Source organism: Parus major, unplaced genomic scaffold (assembly GCF_001522545.3).
Source record: "Parus major isolate Abel unplaced genomic scaffold, Parus_major1.1 Scaffold290, whole genome shotgun sequence".
Lineage (NCBI taxonomy): Eukaryota > Metazoa > Chordata > Aves > Passeriformes > Paridae > Parus > Parus major.
In genome coordinates this window covers 41,948-59,107 of record NW_015379271.1, presented here as the reverse complement: position 1 = coordinate 59,107, position 17,160 = coordinate 41,948, and the positions used below count along the sequence as shown (strand labels likewise).

Below are 17,160 nucleotides of genomic sequence, written 5' to 3'. Positions count from 1 at the left end.
CACACACACACACACACACACAGTGCACACACAGACTGGGCCTGACTCCTCCCAGCTGGCATCCTGATACATCAACCTATGCCAGGTGTAAACTACCAGCAGTCATCTTGTATTTTTTTTTCCAGTGCCCTAGAAAAGTGTCAAGGCCAGGGCAAGGAGAAATTCCTGCAAGATGCCACTACAAAATCCAAATTTTCCGGGAAGGGAGAAGGGGATCAATGACTTCCCATTGACAGCAGCTGCATGTGGCCAGTCAGGAGCTGAGTTACCTCCTAGGCTCCCATGCTTCCACGACAGTCTTCTGCCTGCACTGGCTCTAATTGTGCTGTACTGGAGCAAATCACCCTCTTTACAGCTTTAGCAGACTGAGGCACAGCCTCTACCAGCTAGTGCAGTATTGTTATCAGTAACAACATCTAAGGCCCAAGCAGCACAATCGTTACTGTCAGTTGGGATGCTCCCAGCCTGTAATTCCAGCTCCCATTCTGTCTCCTGCTCTTCAGCATGCTCCAGGCCATTACTGCTGAGCAGTGGCTGTCCTTGCTCCTTTTACCCCACTGGTTCCAGCACCTACAGAGACTCAATACACTTACTAGAAAGGGTGCCAGACCCTCACCAGTGTGCCTCTGCACTCTCTTGATCCACATCTTCTTTGTGAACCAAGGGTTGTACCCTTTCCTCAGCCTGCCAGATCACTGCTTGTGGCACTCACCTGCCCACATGAGCAGCACAGCCACAATGATAATAATCTCGCCTGTCTGCAGCTGCCGGTCTTTGTCCAGCCCTTCCATGGTGATGTCACCTGCAGAGAAGAGACCCCAAGCAGGGCTGGCAGCAGATACCCTCCCACTACAGCAACACTGGAGAAGGTGAGAAACTCCAAAGGAGAGAAGCCCACCTCCCCCAAACAAGGAAGGCTGTCGGGTGACATCCTGTCTGGGGAGAGGACATGCATCCCGTGGCTTTCCTGTGTCATATAAACCATCCTTGCTACTCAAGTAGCCAGGGATTCCAACAGCTTGTTTGGGCTCATGTAGGGACTGCACAATGCATGCCAGTAATCATTAAGATCTGTCTCTACACAGCAACCACGACAGGTCAGTTTAACACAGAAGTTCTGTGGAAAGTCAGCCATCTGCTTGCCCTGTCATACTCAAGACCCCTCTCATGTTTAGTGCTGGAGACAAACTCCCATGCTCTCTATGGGCATCATCTCTCTTGGATTCCTGGATTCTCTCATGGATCAGCATGTAGGCAACCCCAAGGCAACACAGATATGAGTAGTAAAAGAGACCATGGTGCTCTGTCATTTGTCCTTTGGTAGCCTCTGCAGTCTGGGAGATCTGAGAGTCTGTTCAGTACTGGCTTCCTACGGGCAGCAGCTGGGCAGGCCCCAGCAGCTGTCCTGGCCAGCCTCCCCAGCTGAATAGGAGCCAAGACCTGGAATAGGAGGGCTGCAAACCGTGGCTTGGGGACATTATCATGGACATATAATGACACAACAGCAGCCTGTGTCCCCAGCAGCCTGCTGCTCAGTGCAGCACCTTCCTCACTGCTTGCTGAATCCCTGCCCATCTGCTGTACAGGCCTCCACCAGAGCCAGCTGGGTGAGCTGGAAGGAGCTGCCTCACCTTGGTTGGAGCTGTTGGAAGGCAGGCGGTCGGTCTCCTTCAGGGTGCGGAAGTGGACACGCTTGCTAGCCTGGCTCTCCCCATACAGGCCAATGCTCTGCACCTGGATGATGTAGTCAGCGTCCTCTGCCAGGTCCCACAGCACACAGGCACGGTTGGTGGTGTTCACCTCCCGGATGAAGCGCTGCATCTGCCCATCCTGCCTCTGCCAGAGGGAAGAACTGTCACCCCCAGAAGGCTGCTTCCAGCGGCACCAGACACAGGCCACCAGCTGCAGGGCTATGCCCTCACTCCTCCCATCCCAGGCAACCATCCACCCCAGGGTGGGCCAGCCTGCCCAGCAGTGCCTGTTCAGCATGCCTGCATGGCCTGAGAACCAGGCACCTCCCTGAAGAAGCCACCACCACCCAGGGCTGCATAGGTGGAGCAAAGCAAGCAAAGAAGGGTTATATCATGGCTGAAGCACCATCCTTACCTAGAGAAATCCCAGGGAAGCCACTGGAGGGACTACCCCCAATGCAGCCCACAGTCCTCTGCTTCCCACCAGGATGGATGGCTCAGATGGGGCACCCTGGCAAGGGCTGCTCAGCAGCAGAGGTGTCCTTGGGCAGGTGCCAGAGGAGCCCCAGATTGCGGCAAAAGGACATAGGAGCATGCTGGTAATCAGTGTCCCCAGTCCCCTGGGGACAGATCCTGGATACCTGCTGTAGAATGGCGTAGCCGATGACCACGTCTCCTTCTGGTACGTCCCAGGAGACTGTGGCAGAGTTTGCCTTCAGCTGCGTCACAGTCACGTTGACAGGGGACGGTGGCCTGTCTGGGTGAGCCAGGCACAGACCATGGCGAGGCACGGGAAAGAGGCAAAAGAAGATGTCTCAGAACAGGCACTCAGCCCTGCACATCACCATGAGGCCTCTCCAACACCTGCCAATGGCAGCACGTTGGCTAGGGCTACAGGGAGCACCTTCCCTGGTACACCTGTCCCCAGGAGATGCGTGGCACAGCAGATGGAGAAGCCTGAGCCCTGCCAGCAGCAACACATGCACAGCACGGTGCCTCCTGGGCTGGCAGGCAGCTACCCACTCTGTGCATGAGGAGTGTGCAGGTGCAGAGCTCTGGGGTTCCCCCGTGGATGGGCATGCCACAAACGCTTGGCACACCACCCAGAACTGAGTAGGAAGCAGCCCAGACACAGCAATGATATATTGACTGTGACAGAGAAATGGGGCACCTTGGAATAAACACACTCTACGACTCAGCCTGGCTATCTCCTCTGCCTGGAATTACTCCTTGCTCCAGGGCATGGGGAAAGGCCAATGCTGAAGGCAGAGCTGGCTGTTCCAGTAATGCCTGGAAAACAGATCTTCCCAACAACATTAAGAGTGAATATATAAGCAAACCTTTACTTGAAAGCTTTTAGGTGCACAATATGGTGAAAATCATATGTAGTATAGTAATGCTACAATTTATGTAAGGTTAGTTGATTAGTATACTTATCATATTCTGTCCAATTAAAAGGTTAGTTGGTTAGGTAATAATTCCTGGGGTCCTGCCCCACTGGAAGCAGTCCAGAAGTTTCTCTTGCCCCACTTTTGTTATGCTTGGTCCACATTCTGGTTGGAAAACAGAATATCCTTGCAGCTGGTTCTGTTCTTGGAATAAGACTAAATAATATTTTTAGAAATGTGTTTATAAGGTTAGCTTAATATTCCTAAATGTAGGAAAGACAGGAAAAATATGAGAAGCTACAGCCATGTGTTAACAATCTACATAGCCACAAATATATGAAAAATATAAAAAGCTAAAAATCAGCATTCTGATTTTTGATACTTAGGTATCACCAGCAGTGCAGCGCCATTGACTGCAAAGCTGGCAGCGATGCTTGGCCATTGCTGCTCTATGGAAAGCTGACCTGACTGACCTATGGTCTGCACCACTGCCAATTTGAGATTTCACAGCACTAAGAGCACAACAGGATCCCACACAGTCCTGCACACAAAGCCAAATTTTGTCTGGAAGTTAGACACAGGAGCACATGGAAGACATTGAAGCTGCCGTTTGTGTATTCTTACTCCCCACATCTAAGTCAGTGCCCTTCTACAAGCTGCCTGTGTAGCAGCTAGGGCTACAGGGTGAGTGCTGTGATTCATATAGAAAAAGAGTTCCAGGGGGCACCTGAGAACAAGAGAAAGGACAACTGTGACACCAATAACAACGTCAGTTAAAACACAAAAAAAGGTGATTTCTGCAAGCCAGCTGTTTAAGTCCATTAATTCACATCTGAATATACCCATATTCAGATCAAACCAGAGGAAGGCTGTGGTTCCCACTCTGAGAAATTCAGGGTTGTGGTCTGCCAAGGGCAATTAAAACAAAGAGAAGAACCCAGAAAACATGTTTTAAGAGAGACCCTGGGACTGAGTGTGTGTCCAGAAGTTTGACACACCACTAGGACAGAGGGTTGTCAGAGACAAGGACACCACAGGATTCTGTTTTTCTCCTTCACAGAGGGAGTCTGGAAAACTGGAAAGGATTCAAAGATACACTCAAACATCCTTTATCCTACAAAGAGTGTATCTCTGTAGAATTTTGCACATGGGGATCTGGTTCATCACTAACCTATAAGAGGGAGGGAGTCTTTAACTACAAGCCAACAGCAAAACAGGCTGAACAAAGCTGCCAGGCTTGTCCATTGCCCAGGGTGTACTCTGTTGGCGCAAGAGCTGAACTTCCTGTAGATTAAATTATAGAATCATTGTGGTTGGAAAAGATCTCCAGGATCATCAACTCCAACCTGTGACCAAGTAACCCCATGCCCACTAAACTGCATTGCAAAGTGTCACGTCCAGTCATTTCTTGAACACTTCCAGGGGTGGTGAACCCACCACTGCCCTGGGCAGTTTGTCCAATGCTTAACCATTCTTTCAGTGAAGAAATTGTTCCTAATACCCAACCTGAACCTCCACTGGCACAACTTGAGGCCATTTCCCCTTGTCCTGTCACTTGTTCTCTGGAAGCAGAGCCCAACTCCCACCTGGCTCCACCATCCTGTCAAGGAGTAGAAGGTGCCTCCTGAGCTTCCTTTCATTCAGCCTGAGTTCCCCCAACTCCCTCAGCCACCCACCAGACTTGTGCTTCAGTTCCTTCCCAGCTCTGCTCCCTTCCCCGGACACGCTCCAGCCTGTCAGTGTCTTTCTTGTTTGTGAGCAGCCAGGATTTGAGGTGCCTCAGCAGTGTCCAGCACAGGGAATCACTGCCCTGCTCCTGCTACCACACTATTGCTGACACAAGCCAGGATGCTCTTAGCTTTCTTGGCCAGTTCATGTTTAATTGCTGTCAACCAGCACCCTCAGGTTCTTTTCCACTGGGCCATTTTCCATCCTTGTCTGGTTTTCTGCCCCAGCCATGGCTGGCATCAGGTCAGCTGCTCAGTTAACAGCTGAGCTCAGGCAGCACCTGCAGCCAGCAAACATCTGCTCCCTTGTGCTGTCCTAGACACAGGCATTTCAAAGTGTGGGTGCGTGGTGGGCTGCATGTTTCTGCTTGTCTTCAAGCATAAGAATAGTTGTCCTAGGTTACCACTAGTTAGGCAGCTAGCAAGGTTTGTGCTAGCAAACATAATGGGGTCAGAACAACCCAAGAATCCAGTGGTGGAGATTGGTCCAGGATCCGATGTGGTCTGCACCAGCCAATATGTGCCCAAACGACTCCTGGGCATGACTTGGAAGCTAGGACAAGGCAGAAAACCATTCTTCACAGGTAGCACTTAAGTGCCTCCCTCTTTGGATCTCATGATACCATGGATATGACCAGAACCTGCCAGCTGGCCTTGGGACAACAACAGGATGTGGTGCTTCACAGGATACATCCACAGTAATGAATTACGTGCTTTTTTCACATCTAACAGAATTTTAAAATATGCTGAATATGCGTGATGGGGGCAGTTTGACTACCAACCTTTAAATGTATGTGAAGAAATTAAAGACATGGTCTGACATCCCTGCATCACAGAAGTTTGTGGATGGAGTTTGTAGCAGCTGTCCAGCTCTGCTCAAGAATCTTCTGGGCTTCTGTGAGGTGCCCAACCTATCCCAGCTGAGGTTTCAGGCTGGGGATGCTGACACACTGCCCTGGGACTGAGACACTTGGTGACTGGAGAACAAAGGCACTGCACCAATTCACAAGCCATGTCGCTGAGTCCACACAGGTCTGACAAGTGTTCCAGCTGTATTGAGCCAAAGTTTGCACAGACCCTGTCACTCACCAGCAGTAAAAGGGTGAGAGGACATGGGGACGGAGCAGAGCCACAATGCACATGGCTTGTCAGTGCACCACACCTCATGTATCCTAAGCACACTTGGTTCACACCCCAGGCCAGCAGCCCTGAGCCTGTGTGACAGGAGACTTGGTGTCCAGGCTACTGTTCTGCATTACAAGAACCAGTGTTCCTTGATCAGTTTGATGCTGAATCAACTGCAGAAAACACATTTCTGAGCATACGGGATTTGCACACCCATCAGGAAGAGAGAAGACAAGAAGCCTCAGAAGTCAAAACTTGAGAAGTTCATCCTAGATACACAGAGCAATGTTTAATCCCAGCCACCTCTGCTCTGGAGATAGGCTGGGAGAGCTGAGGTTTTTCACCCTGGAGAGAATGCTCTGATAAGATATTGGAGCCCTTTCCAGTGCTTAAAGGGGCTCCAAGAGAGCTGGAGAGGGACTTTGGACAAAATGACAGGACAAGGAGAGAATAGCTTTTCACAGACAGAGGCCAGGATTAGATGGGATACTGGAAAGAAATTTTTCCCTGTGAGGGTGGTGAGGCCCTGGCACAGGTGCCCAGAGAAGCTGTGGCTGCCCCTGGATCCCTGAAGTGCTCAAGGCCAGGCTGGACAGGGCTTGGAGCAACATGGTCTTGTGGAAGGTGTCATTGCCCATACCAGGGGGGAGGAATGAGACAGGCTTTAAGGTCCCTTCCAAACCACACCATTCCAGGATTCTATGAAATTCAAGATAAGACCTCAAAGTTGTTACAAGACCTCCAAAGGACAAAGCTTTGTGTATAATCCCCACATTGCACCTAATACTGTCCAAACTGCTCTGCAGCTGAGATCAAAGCAGCTTTGTGCCAGAACTGTTGCTACAAAGGTCTGTGAATGCAAGGGCTCCAAAGTGCATGCTCTCTGAAACAAACACATTCTGGCTATAAAGTCAAGAAGATGCTACTGAGTTCTCTGGGAAAAGTGTGCCACTGTTCAGCTCAATGAATTAACTGCTAATGATTCTACATCACTTATAAATGATCCAACTTCACTTTTTATTAAAGCGGTATTACAAAAGGGGCACCCCCACAGAAAGCACAGTCACTTAAGGCCCAGCACAGGTTTTGTCCTGTCTGTACAGCAGTGTGATCCTTTTGGGCCTGATTAAGGGGTGGGAAGAGCTGGGCTGTGTTCAAAGCTAGCAGCACTGCAGCCTGTGTCTGGACACTGGGAGGGATGACCAGAAGGCAGTTAAAGGGATGGCCAGAGGGCAGTGGGAGGGATGACCAGTGAGCAGTGGGAGGGATGACCAGTGAGCAGTAGGAAGAATGGGCAGTGGCCAGTGGGAGGGATGGCTGGTGGGCAGCTGGACATGGGACCAGGTATCCCATGCATCCTGGCTCCATGGGTAGGCAAAAGGGGCCAGACATGAGGGATGCTGGCACATGTGGTGCTGCAGAGGGATGAGGGACAGGGCATGGCACGGCTCCACCGGTGCCCTCCCCATCCTGCCGTGATCCGGAGAGTGGACCACCCCTGTCCCCCGGCCCATGCCCTTGGGGCTGCTGCTCAAGGGCACCCAGATGTTTGCCCAACTTACTGCTGCAGCAGAGAGTAAGCACCAGACTGCACATCTAAAAATAAGTGGCCCCTTTTTAACACCCCTGACTGCATCTCTTCCTGAATCCGTCAGTGCGTGTTTTGCAACACGGCAGAATGTAGAGAAGACGTCTGGTACTCGCAATTCGATTTGATATCTCAAGTGACCTGTCGGGGGGCAAACAGACAGCAGGAAGCGGCTGCTGACAGCGGGCCATCCCGGCGAGTCAAAGGACACAAGGACAACGGTGCCTCCGGTGCACCGAGCTCGATGTTCCAGCGAACACCGGCAGGAAGGGACAGGATCCCGGTGACAGCCCCGAGTGTCCCTGCTCGGGGCAGGAGCTCCCTGGGGCAGTCCGGGACCCCGCAGAGCGCGCACTGCCACCCGCGCCCTGCCCGCGGCGGGAGCCCTTGGGAGCCCCGGGAAGGGCAGCGCGGCAGCAGCCGTCCCCCGGGAGGGGACACGGTCCAAGGCACAGAGGACTCGGAGGCCACGGCGCCCCGAGAGTGCCCGAGGAGTCCTCGGGGATCGCGGCAAAGGCCACGCCGGGGGTGCAGTGAGGCCGGCGGGGGTATCTGGCGAGGACAGCATCCCACGGCAGGGGCTGGCGCCCGGCAGAACGTCCCCGCCCGGCGGGCGCCAGCCCCGCGGCGAAGCGCAGCCCCGGTGCCCTCCCGGCCCGGCCGCACTTACTGGCTCGCACGAAACACAGGTCGCAGCCGAAGAGCACCAGGACCGGGCTGATCATCGCCGAGACTCGGGCCATGGCGGTGGGGGCTGCGGCCCGGCCGGGCGGCGGCCCTGGCACCGGCCCGGCTCCCTGCACCGCGGGACGGAGCGGGGCCGAGCCCCGGCCGCAGCGCGGGGGGGGCGGAACGGCCGCCGGGCCCGGCCCGCCCCCGAGCGCCGCCGCAGCGGCTCCGGCACCGCGGCGGCTCCGGCACCGCCTCTCAGCCGTGCCCCAGAGCTGCCGGCGCCGCCCCCGGGGCCCCGAGCTGTACCCCGAAATCGCCAGTGCCGCCCCCACGCTGTTATCGGACCCTCGGAACCACCGCTCCCGATATCGTTCTCCAATAGCCCCCAACGCCCCGCCGCAGGCTGCACCCCCAGCAAGCCCCAGAGCTATAGCTATTTCCATGCCGTGTCCCCAGAGCTATAGCTATTTCCATGCCGTACCCCCAATAGCCCCCAGTGCTATAGCTATTTCCATGCCGTACCCCCAGAGCTATAGCTATTTCCATGCCGTACCCCCAAAGCCCCCAGAGCTATAGCTATTTCCATGCCATACCCCCAATGGTCCCAGAGCTATACCTATTTCCATGCCGTGCCCCCAGAGCTATAGCTATTTCCATACTGTACTCCCAATAGCCCCCAGAGCTATAGCTATTTCCATGCTGTACCCCCAAAGCCCCAGAGCTATAGCTATTTCCATGCCGTGTCCCCAGAGCTATAGCTATTTCCATGCCGTACCCCCAGCGCCCCCAGCGCCCCCTCTCCCCAGCACGGGAGGCTCCGCTCGCAGACACGAGTCCCGCACTGGCCCCGCGGTCACTGGCCCCCTGTCGCCACTGCTGGCCACCCACAGATGGTGTCCCCAGCACAGTCCCACAGCATCCCACAAAGGGATGCTTTGACCCTCCAGGGGGTCAAAGACACAGGCATGGGGTCAGCCCCTAGGAAAGGCAGCACTGGGTATGCCTAATGAAGCAGTAGAGAAATAAGGAAATGAACCCAAATCATCCTCCATTACTTTACGCCAATAACCTGCTACTTTCTGTGAGCAATACAGACTGAGAGGAGGAGGAGTCAAACCAAGATGGAATCTGTGGTTCCAAGGGGCTGCTACGCTGCGTCCTGGTTTAGGGCAAATTTGGGAGAAAACCTCCGAATGGGGTCCCTCTAGAAAGCAAATTCAAGCGGCCCCTTCCCCAGCTGGTTTGGGAAAAGGTTTCCTTAGAGAAAAGTGGAAAAAACCTGTTTATTTAACAGAAATTGAATAACATTAAACAACGAAACCTCTTACTGTTCAAAGAGACGGCACATCCAGAAAAGTCCTTGTCATGTGGTGTAGCTCGGCTCGCTCAGTCTCTTATCAGTCCCTCTGGCACTGGAAAGTGCTGAGGCCCAGGCCCCACAGGGATGAGCTCCCGGGGTTTGGCTGGGTGTTCAGTCCAGAGCAGGACAGAACAGATCCAGGAGAAAAGGAAAAAAAACAGTCTAGGAAACTTCTCTGACTTACCTAGCTAAAAACTAACAGCAAAGGAGAGCTGTGTCCTGCTGTCTGTCCGTGCTGCAGACAGCACAGTCCAGGAGCAGGATGCGGAGGAGTGAGGGCTCTTTCTGAACACAAACTACGCGCTTCTTTTTCCCCCACTTTGCTCTCAGAGCCAGGCTTAAAGGTGCAGAACTTAATATGTGACATAAACAAGTCAGCTGGGGATACAAGCATCACAAAGTCACCCCATGACAGGTGGCTCAGCCAAGCTGTGGTTTTGGGCAGACTTGAGAATTCTTGAGGCTCCTTTCTGTCCAGCTAATGCCCTTGGCTGCAGCCTATGTGGTCTTGCTGTGTAGCATAGCTAGACCCAAATGGCAGCTTACACCATGCTCTGGATGAGGTCAGCCCGCAGCAGAAGTACATTGGTGCATGAGTGTGTGCAGACGTGGGCACAGATATCCATAGCTCAGTCCCCTAGGACCCCTAAAAGTCTTTCAAGGTCCTTTCCTAGTTACAGAATTGGTCTGTGATTTGGGAGGACCTGTGGAAGAGCAGGGTAGTCATGTTGCCATGTGAAGGATTTCATCTGCAGTGCCTCTATGCAAAAGGCAAGTTCCAGCTAAGAGCAAACTGAAGCTTGTCAGAATTTATGTTAACTCTGCAGCTGCATGGCAGGTGAGGTGATCCAAATGGCCCCATCTGGATAGTTCAATGCTGGTTTTGAGATGCTCTTGGCAGATCAAGACTGACTCTTTTCTGTGCTGAGCTTAATTGCTACTGCTGCAGTCCACAGTGGTGAGGAGGAGAGTGAGGCTGATATTGCTTTCCCAGAAGACTCCTGTTTCAAAACTCCTTCTCCCTCTATCTGCATTACGGGGAGGGAACTTCGGGAAAGCCAAGACCTGGCAGCTGTAAAACTGTGGCTTGCAAGCAGTTTTACAGGAACAGTTTGCCAGTTATGTCTCCTCTGCAAAGTCCATTCTCACTTGGTTGCTGTGAGAACCACTTGGTTATTGCAGAGCTAGCTATTGGTGTCAATGTTGTCTGCTCCATAGCCTGTCTTTGCCACCAGGCAAGGATCCCTGGCTTACCCAGCACGGCTCTGCACAGGAGTGCTCAGACACGTTAATTGAAAAGCTTAGTGCTGTCACTGTTAGGTATCAGTGAGTAATGCAATTTTTTTGATAGCAGGAACAGGTGGTCATTAGCACTGTGGGACAGTTTATTCTGCATCCTTCCCCCAAACTTCTTAAAAGTGGTTCAGGCTCTGTGTGCTTTCCCTGTGCTCCAGGGTGCAGCCCTATTGCTTGTGCAGGGTGAGAATTAGGCTGTGATTGGGGAATTTTGTGTCTGATCACCCTAAGGCATCACTGTTGGCTGGCTGGCATTCCCAGGCTTCACACACCTTACAGTCAGTGCTGGACATGGGAAAGGACATGCTGTGCCACTTAGGACAATCCTGGGAATTCAGGGACTGTGCACAGGGTGAATGGTGTGCTTTTGGAACGGGTGATGGCATTTGCATTTGTGGGTTCAGTCTATAAATAATAAATACTGAGAGTGCAAACTCTTCACGCACATTTAATTATCACTTGAATATTTGGGATTTTGGCCAGGCAAAATTCAATTTGCAATCACAGATCAGGCACTAATGCATCTAAATTGTATTATATGTCTCGCAGTGCCTTGTACTTAGAATTCAGTGGGGAAATCCAGCAGCAGCCTTGAGATCCCAACCTCACTTCTACAGCCTGGCCTGCAGGCTCCAAAGTCCCTGCAAATAGCCTGCCCCTAGCAAATATGAGGTTCTGGGAAAGGTGCTGGCAGCAAGAGAATGTCATGCTCATGATGCAGGAGCCTCCTGTACCTGCATCACATCACCTTGCTGTCATCTTCCTCTGCCCATCACAGAAATACACCAGCAAGGACACCCAGCACATGAGGAATTTACCTCTGCAGCTGGGAAAGGTTTGGATTAATGATATACCTGTGCAGAATCTGCCCCATACTTCGTAGTGTATAAATGTTATTGATTAAATGAAACCCACAAAGGATGCATGGATTTTGTGTCCCTAATCTAAGCTTTAGTCAGCTCCTAACTAGTGTGAGGTGAACATTCACAGATTTATGAAAGTGCTACATGACCTGCAATAGCTGGGTCCTGACCGGGGGGGACCTCTGTGACTGCTCCCCTCCTGGGACACTACACTCATGCAATTATTTATTCCATATTCTGGCTGCTCCCTTGTCCCGCTCCCGTGACTAGCTGTGACCTGGCTGTGCTTATGGGAGCAGCTGGCAGCTGCAGCTGTGACTCAGATGGCCTTTTCCTGGTGAGCATTGCCCTTCAAACATTGCTGGCTGGCCTAGAGGAGGGCTGGGCAGGGTGTGAATGCCACACCTGCCCCTGCACCCCCAGCCCCATGCCTGCCCACCATGTCCTGTCTCCAGCTTCACATCAGCTATCTCCACATTCACTGAAAGGAAACGTCCAAAGTTTTTGTGAGGGTTCATTCCCATCCACTTTGTCATGTCTGTGTGCTGGCTGCTGTATCCTCCATTTCTCTCCCATGGAAGTGAGAATTAACACACTGATTCCCTGTGGTGATATAATGGAGGGCAAAGGCACAGCAAACCACAGACATTTGCTATAAAGTTGCTACAGGGAAGTCCCCTGTTGTCCTCAGCCCAAGAACAGTCTCAGACCTGTCACCAGCCTATGGATATCAGCACTTTATCAACACTTCATGAACTGTATTAAATGTGGAAAGTCAATCTGCTAATCATTAATATGCACTAATCATTAATAACTCCTGATCCTCCTTTTGTGTTTGTTTATTTTGTGATGGCATCCTTTTACCATCTGCTGCATAATTGGATTTGGGGAATCCAGTGCTGCCCAAGAACAGACATTTATACTTTCTATTATCACAGGGCATTGTGAAGTCAAGAGTTTTGCTGTGTAATTATGTGCATTGTGAAAAGCAAGTTATTCTGTTGCATTTAGACCAGATGTCCACTTACTTCTTCTGCCATTTCCTAGCTTCTCTTGTAAGAAACAAGTAATAACAATTTTTGCTATCCACACTGCACCATCTGCAGTACAGGAGACCCTGGTCATCTTTCACAGCTGATCATTTCTTTTTTACCCTTTTAATATGGGACAACTAGATTGCATATGGTGTTTGAGATGTGGGTTTTCAGTGTGTCAATATATTCATAATAGTGTTACCACTCAGCCCTTTTCCAGATCATTTACACTACACGAAGCCACCAGAACCAAGAGCCTGGCAAAGCTGAAATGTAATTTGACAGGTCCATCAACAGCAAAAGTATTCAGCACTGTTATGGTCAGTGATGAAAGCTGATGAGCAGCTCTATCACAGCCCACCCCTGGGAAAGAAGTTTATTTGTTTATTGCTCAGATAAAAGCACAAAGCACTGAACATGACGCAGGAAAGCTCTTCATCAAGAGAACAGGAGCACTGGGCAAACATTGCACCCCAGGACAGACGCTGCTCTGCAGTGACCAGCTGCCATACAAAAAGGGGGTGCCATGGCCCTCTGTAATGGGCATACAGCCCACCAGAAACCTGCTCTGGCTCTGATGCCCGATCTTCTGCCTGTTAGAACCAGTATCTCTTCTGGGTTTGGTATCCAGTTAGGGGCTTGGGCTATAGGGAGGGAGAAAACTCACCTGGGACTGTCTGGACAACTCACTGGGATGACCCTGGGGGGATACCAAGTGCCCATCAAAGCTGCCCCATCACTCTTCCCCTCAACTGGGCAGGGAAGAGAAAGTATAAAACACTCATGGGTTGGGATAAAGACAGGGAGAGCTCATTCACCAGTTACTGTCATGGGCAAAATAGACTAAATTTTAGGAAATTAGTTTAATTACCAATCAAGTTAAAGTAGGGTAATGAGAAATAAAACCAAATTGTAAAACCATCTTCTCACCACCCCTCCTTTCTTCCCCAGTTCAGCTTCATCCCTCAGTTTTCTCCCTCCTCCCCCTCAGCAGTGCAGTGTGACAGGGAATGGGATCAATTCATCACAGCATCTCTCTGCCACTACTTCTTTCTCAGGGGGAGGATCCTCATACTCTTCCTGCTGCAGGTGGGTCTCTGCTCCTGCGTGGATCTTTTTGGGCTGTAGGTGGGTCCCTGCTACCCCTGGACCCCACAGTCTGCAAAAGAATCCTTGCTCCAGTACTTGGAGCACCTCCTCTCATTCCTTCTGCATTGGCTTGGGGGGACTGCAGGGCTCTTGCTCTCATACACCCTCACTCCTCTCTGGCTGATGCTGTGCACAGTTCTTTCCCTTCTTAAATCCCAGAGGCACTGCCACCATTGCCGATGGGCTCTGCCTTGGCCAGTGGCAGGTCTGTCCTGGGGTCAGCTGGCTTTGGCTCTGCTGGACGTGGGGGAAGCTTCTAGAAGCTTCTCACAGAAGCCATCCCTGTGATGCCCCCCTTTACCAAAACCCTGCCATACAAAGCAAATACAATTCCCTTAAGAAGGGAGTTTTGGGCAAAGCAGCTTATGGTGAGAGCCTAAATTAGCCTGAGTTGTTTAGCCTAGAAACTATGAAACTGAGGGGGATGTGCTGACAGCTTCTCTCTAGATGCCTGACAGCTGCCAAGCATATCCATGGCTGCTGCAGAGACTGGAATGGCCTGGTCACGTCTGGTGTAGAACTTCAGTCCAGATTGGCTTGGCCCACATGGAGACCATGGCTGATCATCTTGTCAGTGTGAGACTGCGGAATGCTGATTTAGTTTCCAGCCACTCCTCCACCTCAAGGGCTGTCTTGTTGCCTTTCTCCTGACATCCTCTCCCTGGCATTGCTTTTGACGGGGCCAAAGTAATTTGCCAGCTGCATCACTGGCACTGGGATCTGCTCCTTGTGTTCGCCTGTGCTGACTGCACGACTGTTCTCGTAATTTGGGAGCAGAGATGAAGTTCTTGGAGAAAGGGGAGAGTATGAGCTTGGCAGCCAGCCTGGCTCTGCCACGTGTCCCTGCTCAGTGCAGTGCTGGGCCCACCTGCAGCGCTGTGCAGTGCTCCACAAGGCCAGGTGCAGAGCCAAGGTGCCACGGGAAGAGGGGAAACCTGTGTGACACCTGTACCTCCATGGCATAGGACAGGGAGCCGTCAGGGACATGGGACAGTGAGACAAGGTGCTGACTGTGTGATGGAGAGCCACGTGTGCACCAGGCCTGGCAGAGGTGTGCAGCCACAGAACCTCCCTCTCCTGCTCTGGGGCTGTTTTGTGGTAGTCCTTGCATCCAAGTGGCTGTGATGAGAGGTGGTCAGGGACATGAGAGACCAGACTTTTTTTGGGTGGCATGGACCCAGCCACCCCATCTGGAGGGAGCGATGCAGGTCAGCCTCAGACCTTTCAGCCAGCCACTTGTGTCAGGGATGTGACCTGTCCTGAAGCAGGCAGGTGCTGATGCAGCACCTGGAGCCAGTGCATGGAGGCTGGAAGCTTTGCCTGTGCTCTGCACAGCAGCAGCTCTGAGGCAGGGGCCAGGGCCAGCATGCTTGTAGTCTATCTTTAGAGATGATATTTGATGTAGCATGGCAAGATGCTTTGATGAGGAAAGAGTCCTGCAGTAAGAAGTTATGAAGTAATCCGGTAGGTTTCCAGGATATCCCCATTTTGAACACCAATGCAAACCATCTTTGAGGGGCTACAAGGGCAACATATAGATGTTATTGGGGCCCTTTCATTTTATAATACTGAATTGTATCTGCCATTTCATCTCCCAAACACTCAGTATTCTAAGATGCTTTAGCACTTGTGGTTACCTTTTAATTTTTACTGTTCCTTGTAATCCTCAAACCTGAGGATTTACTTCCATTTACTTCCTGGATCATGAGGTAAACATTTTGAACAGTCCAGTGTTAATGTGGATCCCTGCAGGATTCCCCCGGTGGCCTCTCTCCCCTTAAAATGTCTCCTCCAAATGCTTCCTCTAGCCCTCAACAAGACAACCAACCATTTAATGCATGGCCATTGAAGAAGTCCAGGGTCAAATTTTTTTGGAAATACCAATTGCAGCTGCAGCAAAATCTAATTGAAGATACTCAGCTCTGAGGTTCTCAGCACAGAAAGTACATGGATCTGCTGGGGTGAGACCAGAGGAGCCCCCCTGCTCTGGAGACAGACTGGGAGAACTGGGGGTGTTCAGTCTGGAGAGGAGAAGGATCTAGGGAGACCTCAGAGCCCCTCTAGTGCCTAAAGGAGGCCAACAAGAATGATGGGGATGGACTATTTAGTAGGGCTTGGTGCAATAGAACAAGGAGCGATGGTTTAAACTGGAGAGTCAATTTAGGTAAGATGTAAGGAAGAAGTTTTTCACAATGAATGTAGCCAGACACACACACAGGCTGCCCAGAGAGGCTGTGAGTGTCCCATCCTTGGAACCATTCAAGATCAGGTTGGATGGAGTTAAGGGCAAGCTAAGGGCAGATGAGGGACCAGCCCATGCTGCAGTGGCACAGAGGGCCAAGAGCCTCCATGAGCATGAGGAAGAACTGGAAAAAAAGCTGACAGTGCTGGCTGTGATTTTCCTAACCTTTAACTTGGCTCTGTCTCCCCAGGCAGACACAGGGACCACGTCTCTGGTTATGGCCATCCTATGGTTCAGTGCAGGGCTATGTTCGAATAACTACCTGGCTTTTGTTACCTGCTTCCACAGGAAGACAGAGGCTTGCTTCTGAAATGCAACTGCACTTTTTGAAAACAAAAGCCTCTGATTTAGAAGACCTTTGAGCATAATTCAGATGGGGTTTTGGACCTGATACAGCAGGCACAAAAGAGGACACTGTGCTAATTAACGTCTCTGCAGAGCTGCCCAATATAACCACTGCTCCCTCCAACCTCACTCTCATACCACTGTATTTTAATGATAACATTGACCTACTTCATTTTGAAGGCAACTAGCTTTCAGAGTCAAGCCTCTGTTTCATTGCCAGCACCAGAGTCACACAGCATCCAGGATGACATTAATCATCCTCTTGCCATGAGGGTCACAGAGCAAGCACCTAGGACCAGACTGCTCCACAAGCTGCTCCCAGGCCATGGCTCTGCTCCCAAATACCTGCAGCACAGGGAAACATTTGATTTATAAATAATGTCACTCCAAGGAAAGCTGAGCAGTGGAAGAGCTTGCCTGGCACAGGTACGGTGTCCTTACCAAGAGAGAGATGATAAACTAACAGGATGTACTCCACCCTGGTACAGCGAAAGAGTCGAGTGTACGACTGCAAGGATTTCATTCTCACGTGCCACACTCAGCACCAGACTGTTACATGCAGGCAGGAATGACAAACTGCAGTGGATGTCTCTGTGAAGTGCACCCGGTGCCAGAGTTTCCTCTCAACAAAACAGCTCCATGTTTTTTGACATTTTTGAGTTATTAAAAGAACTTAAACC

At 51.4% G+C, this 17,160-nt stretch overlaps 1 protein-coding gene across 1 annotated transcript in view; it reads right to left on the bottom strand.

The window, feature by feature from the left end:
* The window catches only part of FNDC4 (fibronectin type III domain containing 4), a 12,913-nt gene extending 4,551 nt beyond the window's left edge, over positions 1 to 8,362 (bottom strand). The window contains exons 1-4 of the mRNA XM_015615888.3: positions 8,190 to 8,362; positions 2,333 to 2,448; positions 1,632 to 1,836; positions 713 to 802 (exon numbers count right to left, since the gene is read on the bottom strand). Of these exons, the coding sequence (XP_015471374.1) occupies positions 713 to 802; positions 1,632 to 1,836; positions 2,333 to 2,448; positions 8,190 to 8,262 (484 nt within the window). The 5' untranslated portion in view covers positions 8,263 to 8,362. The remainder of the gene's footprint in view (positions 1 to 712; positions 803 to 1,631; positions 1,837 to 2,332; positions 2,449 to 8,189) is intronic.
* Between the last annotated feature and the right edge of the window lie 8,798 nt (positions 8,363 to 17,160).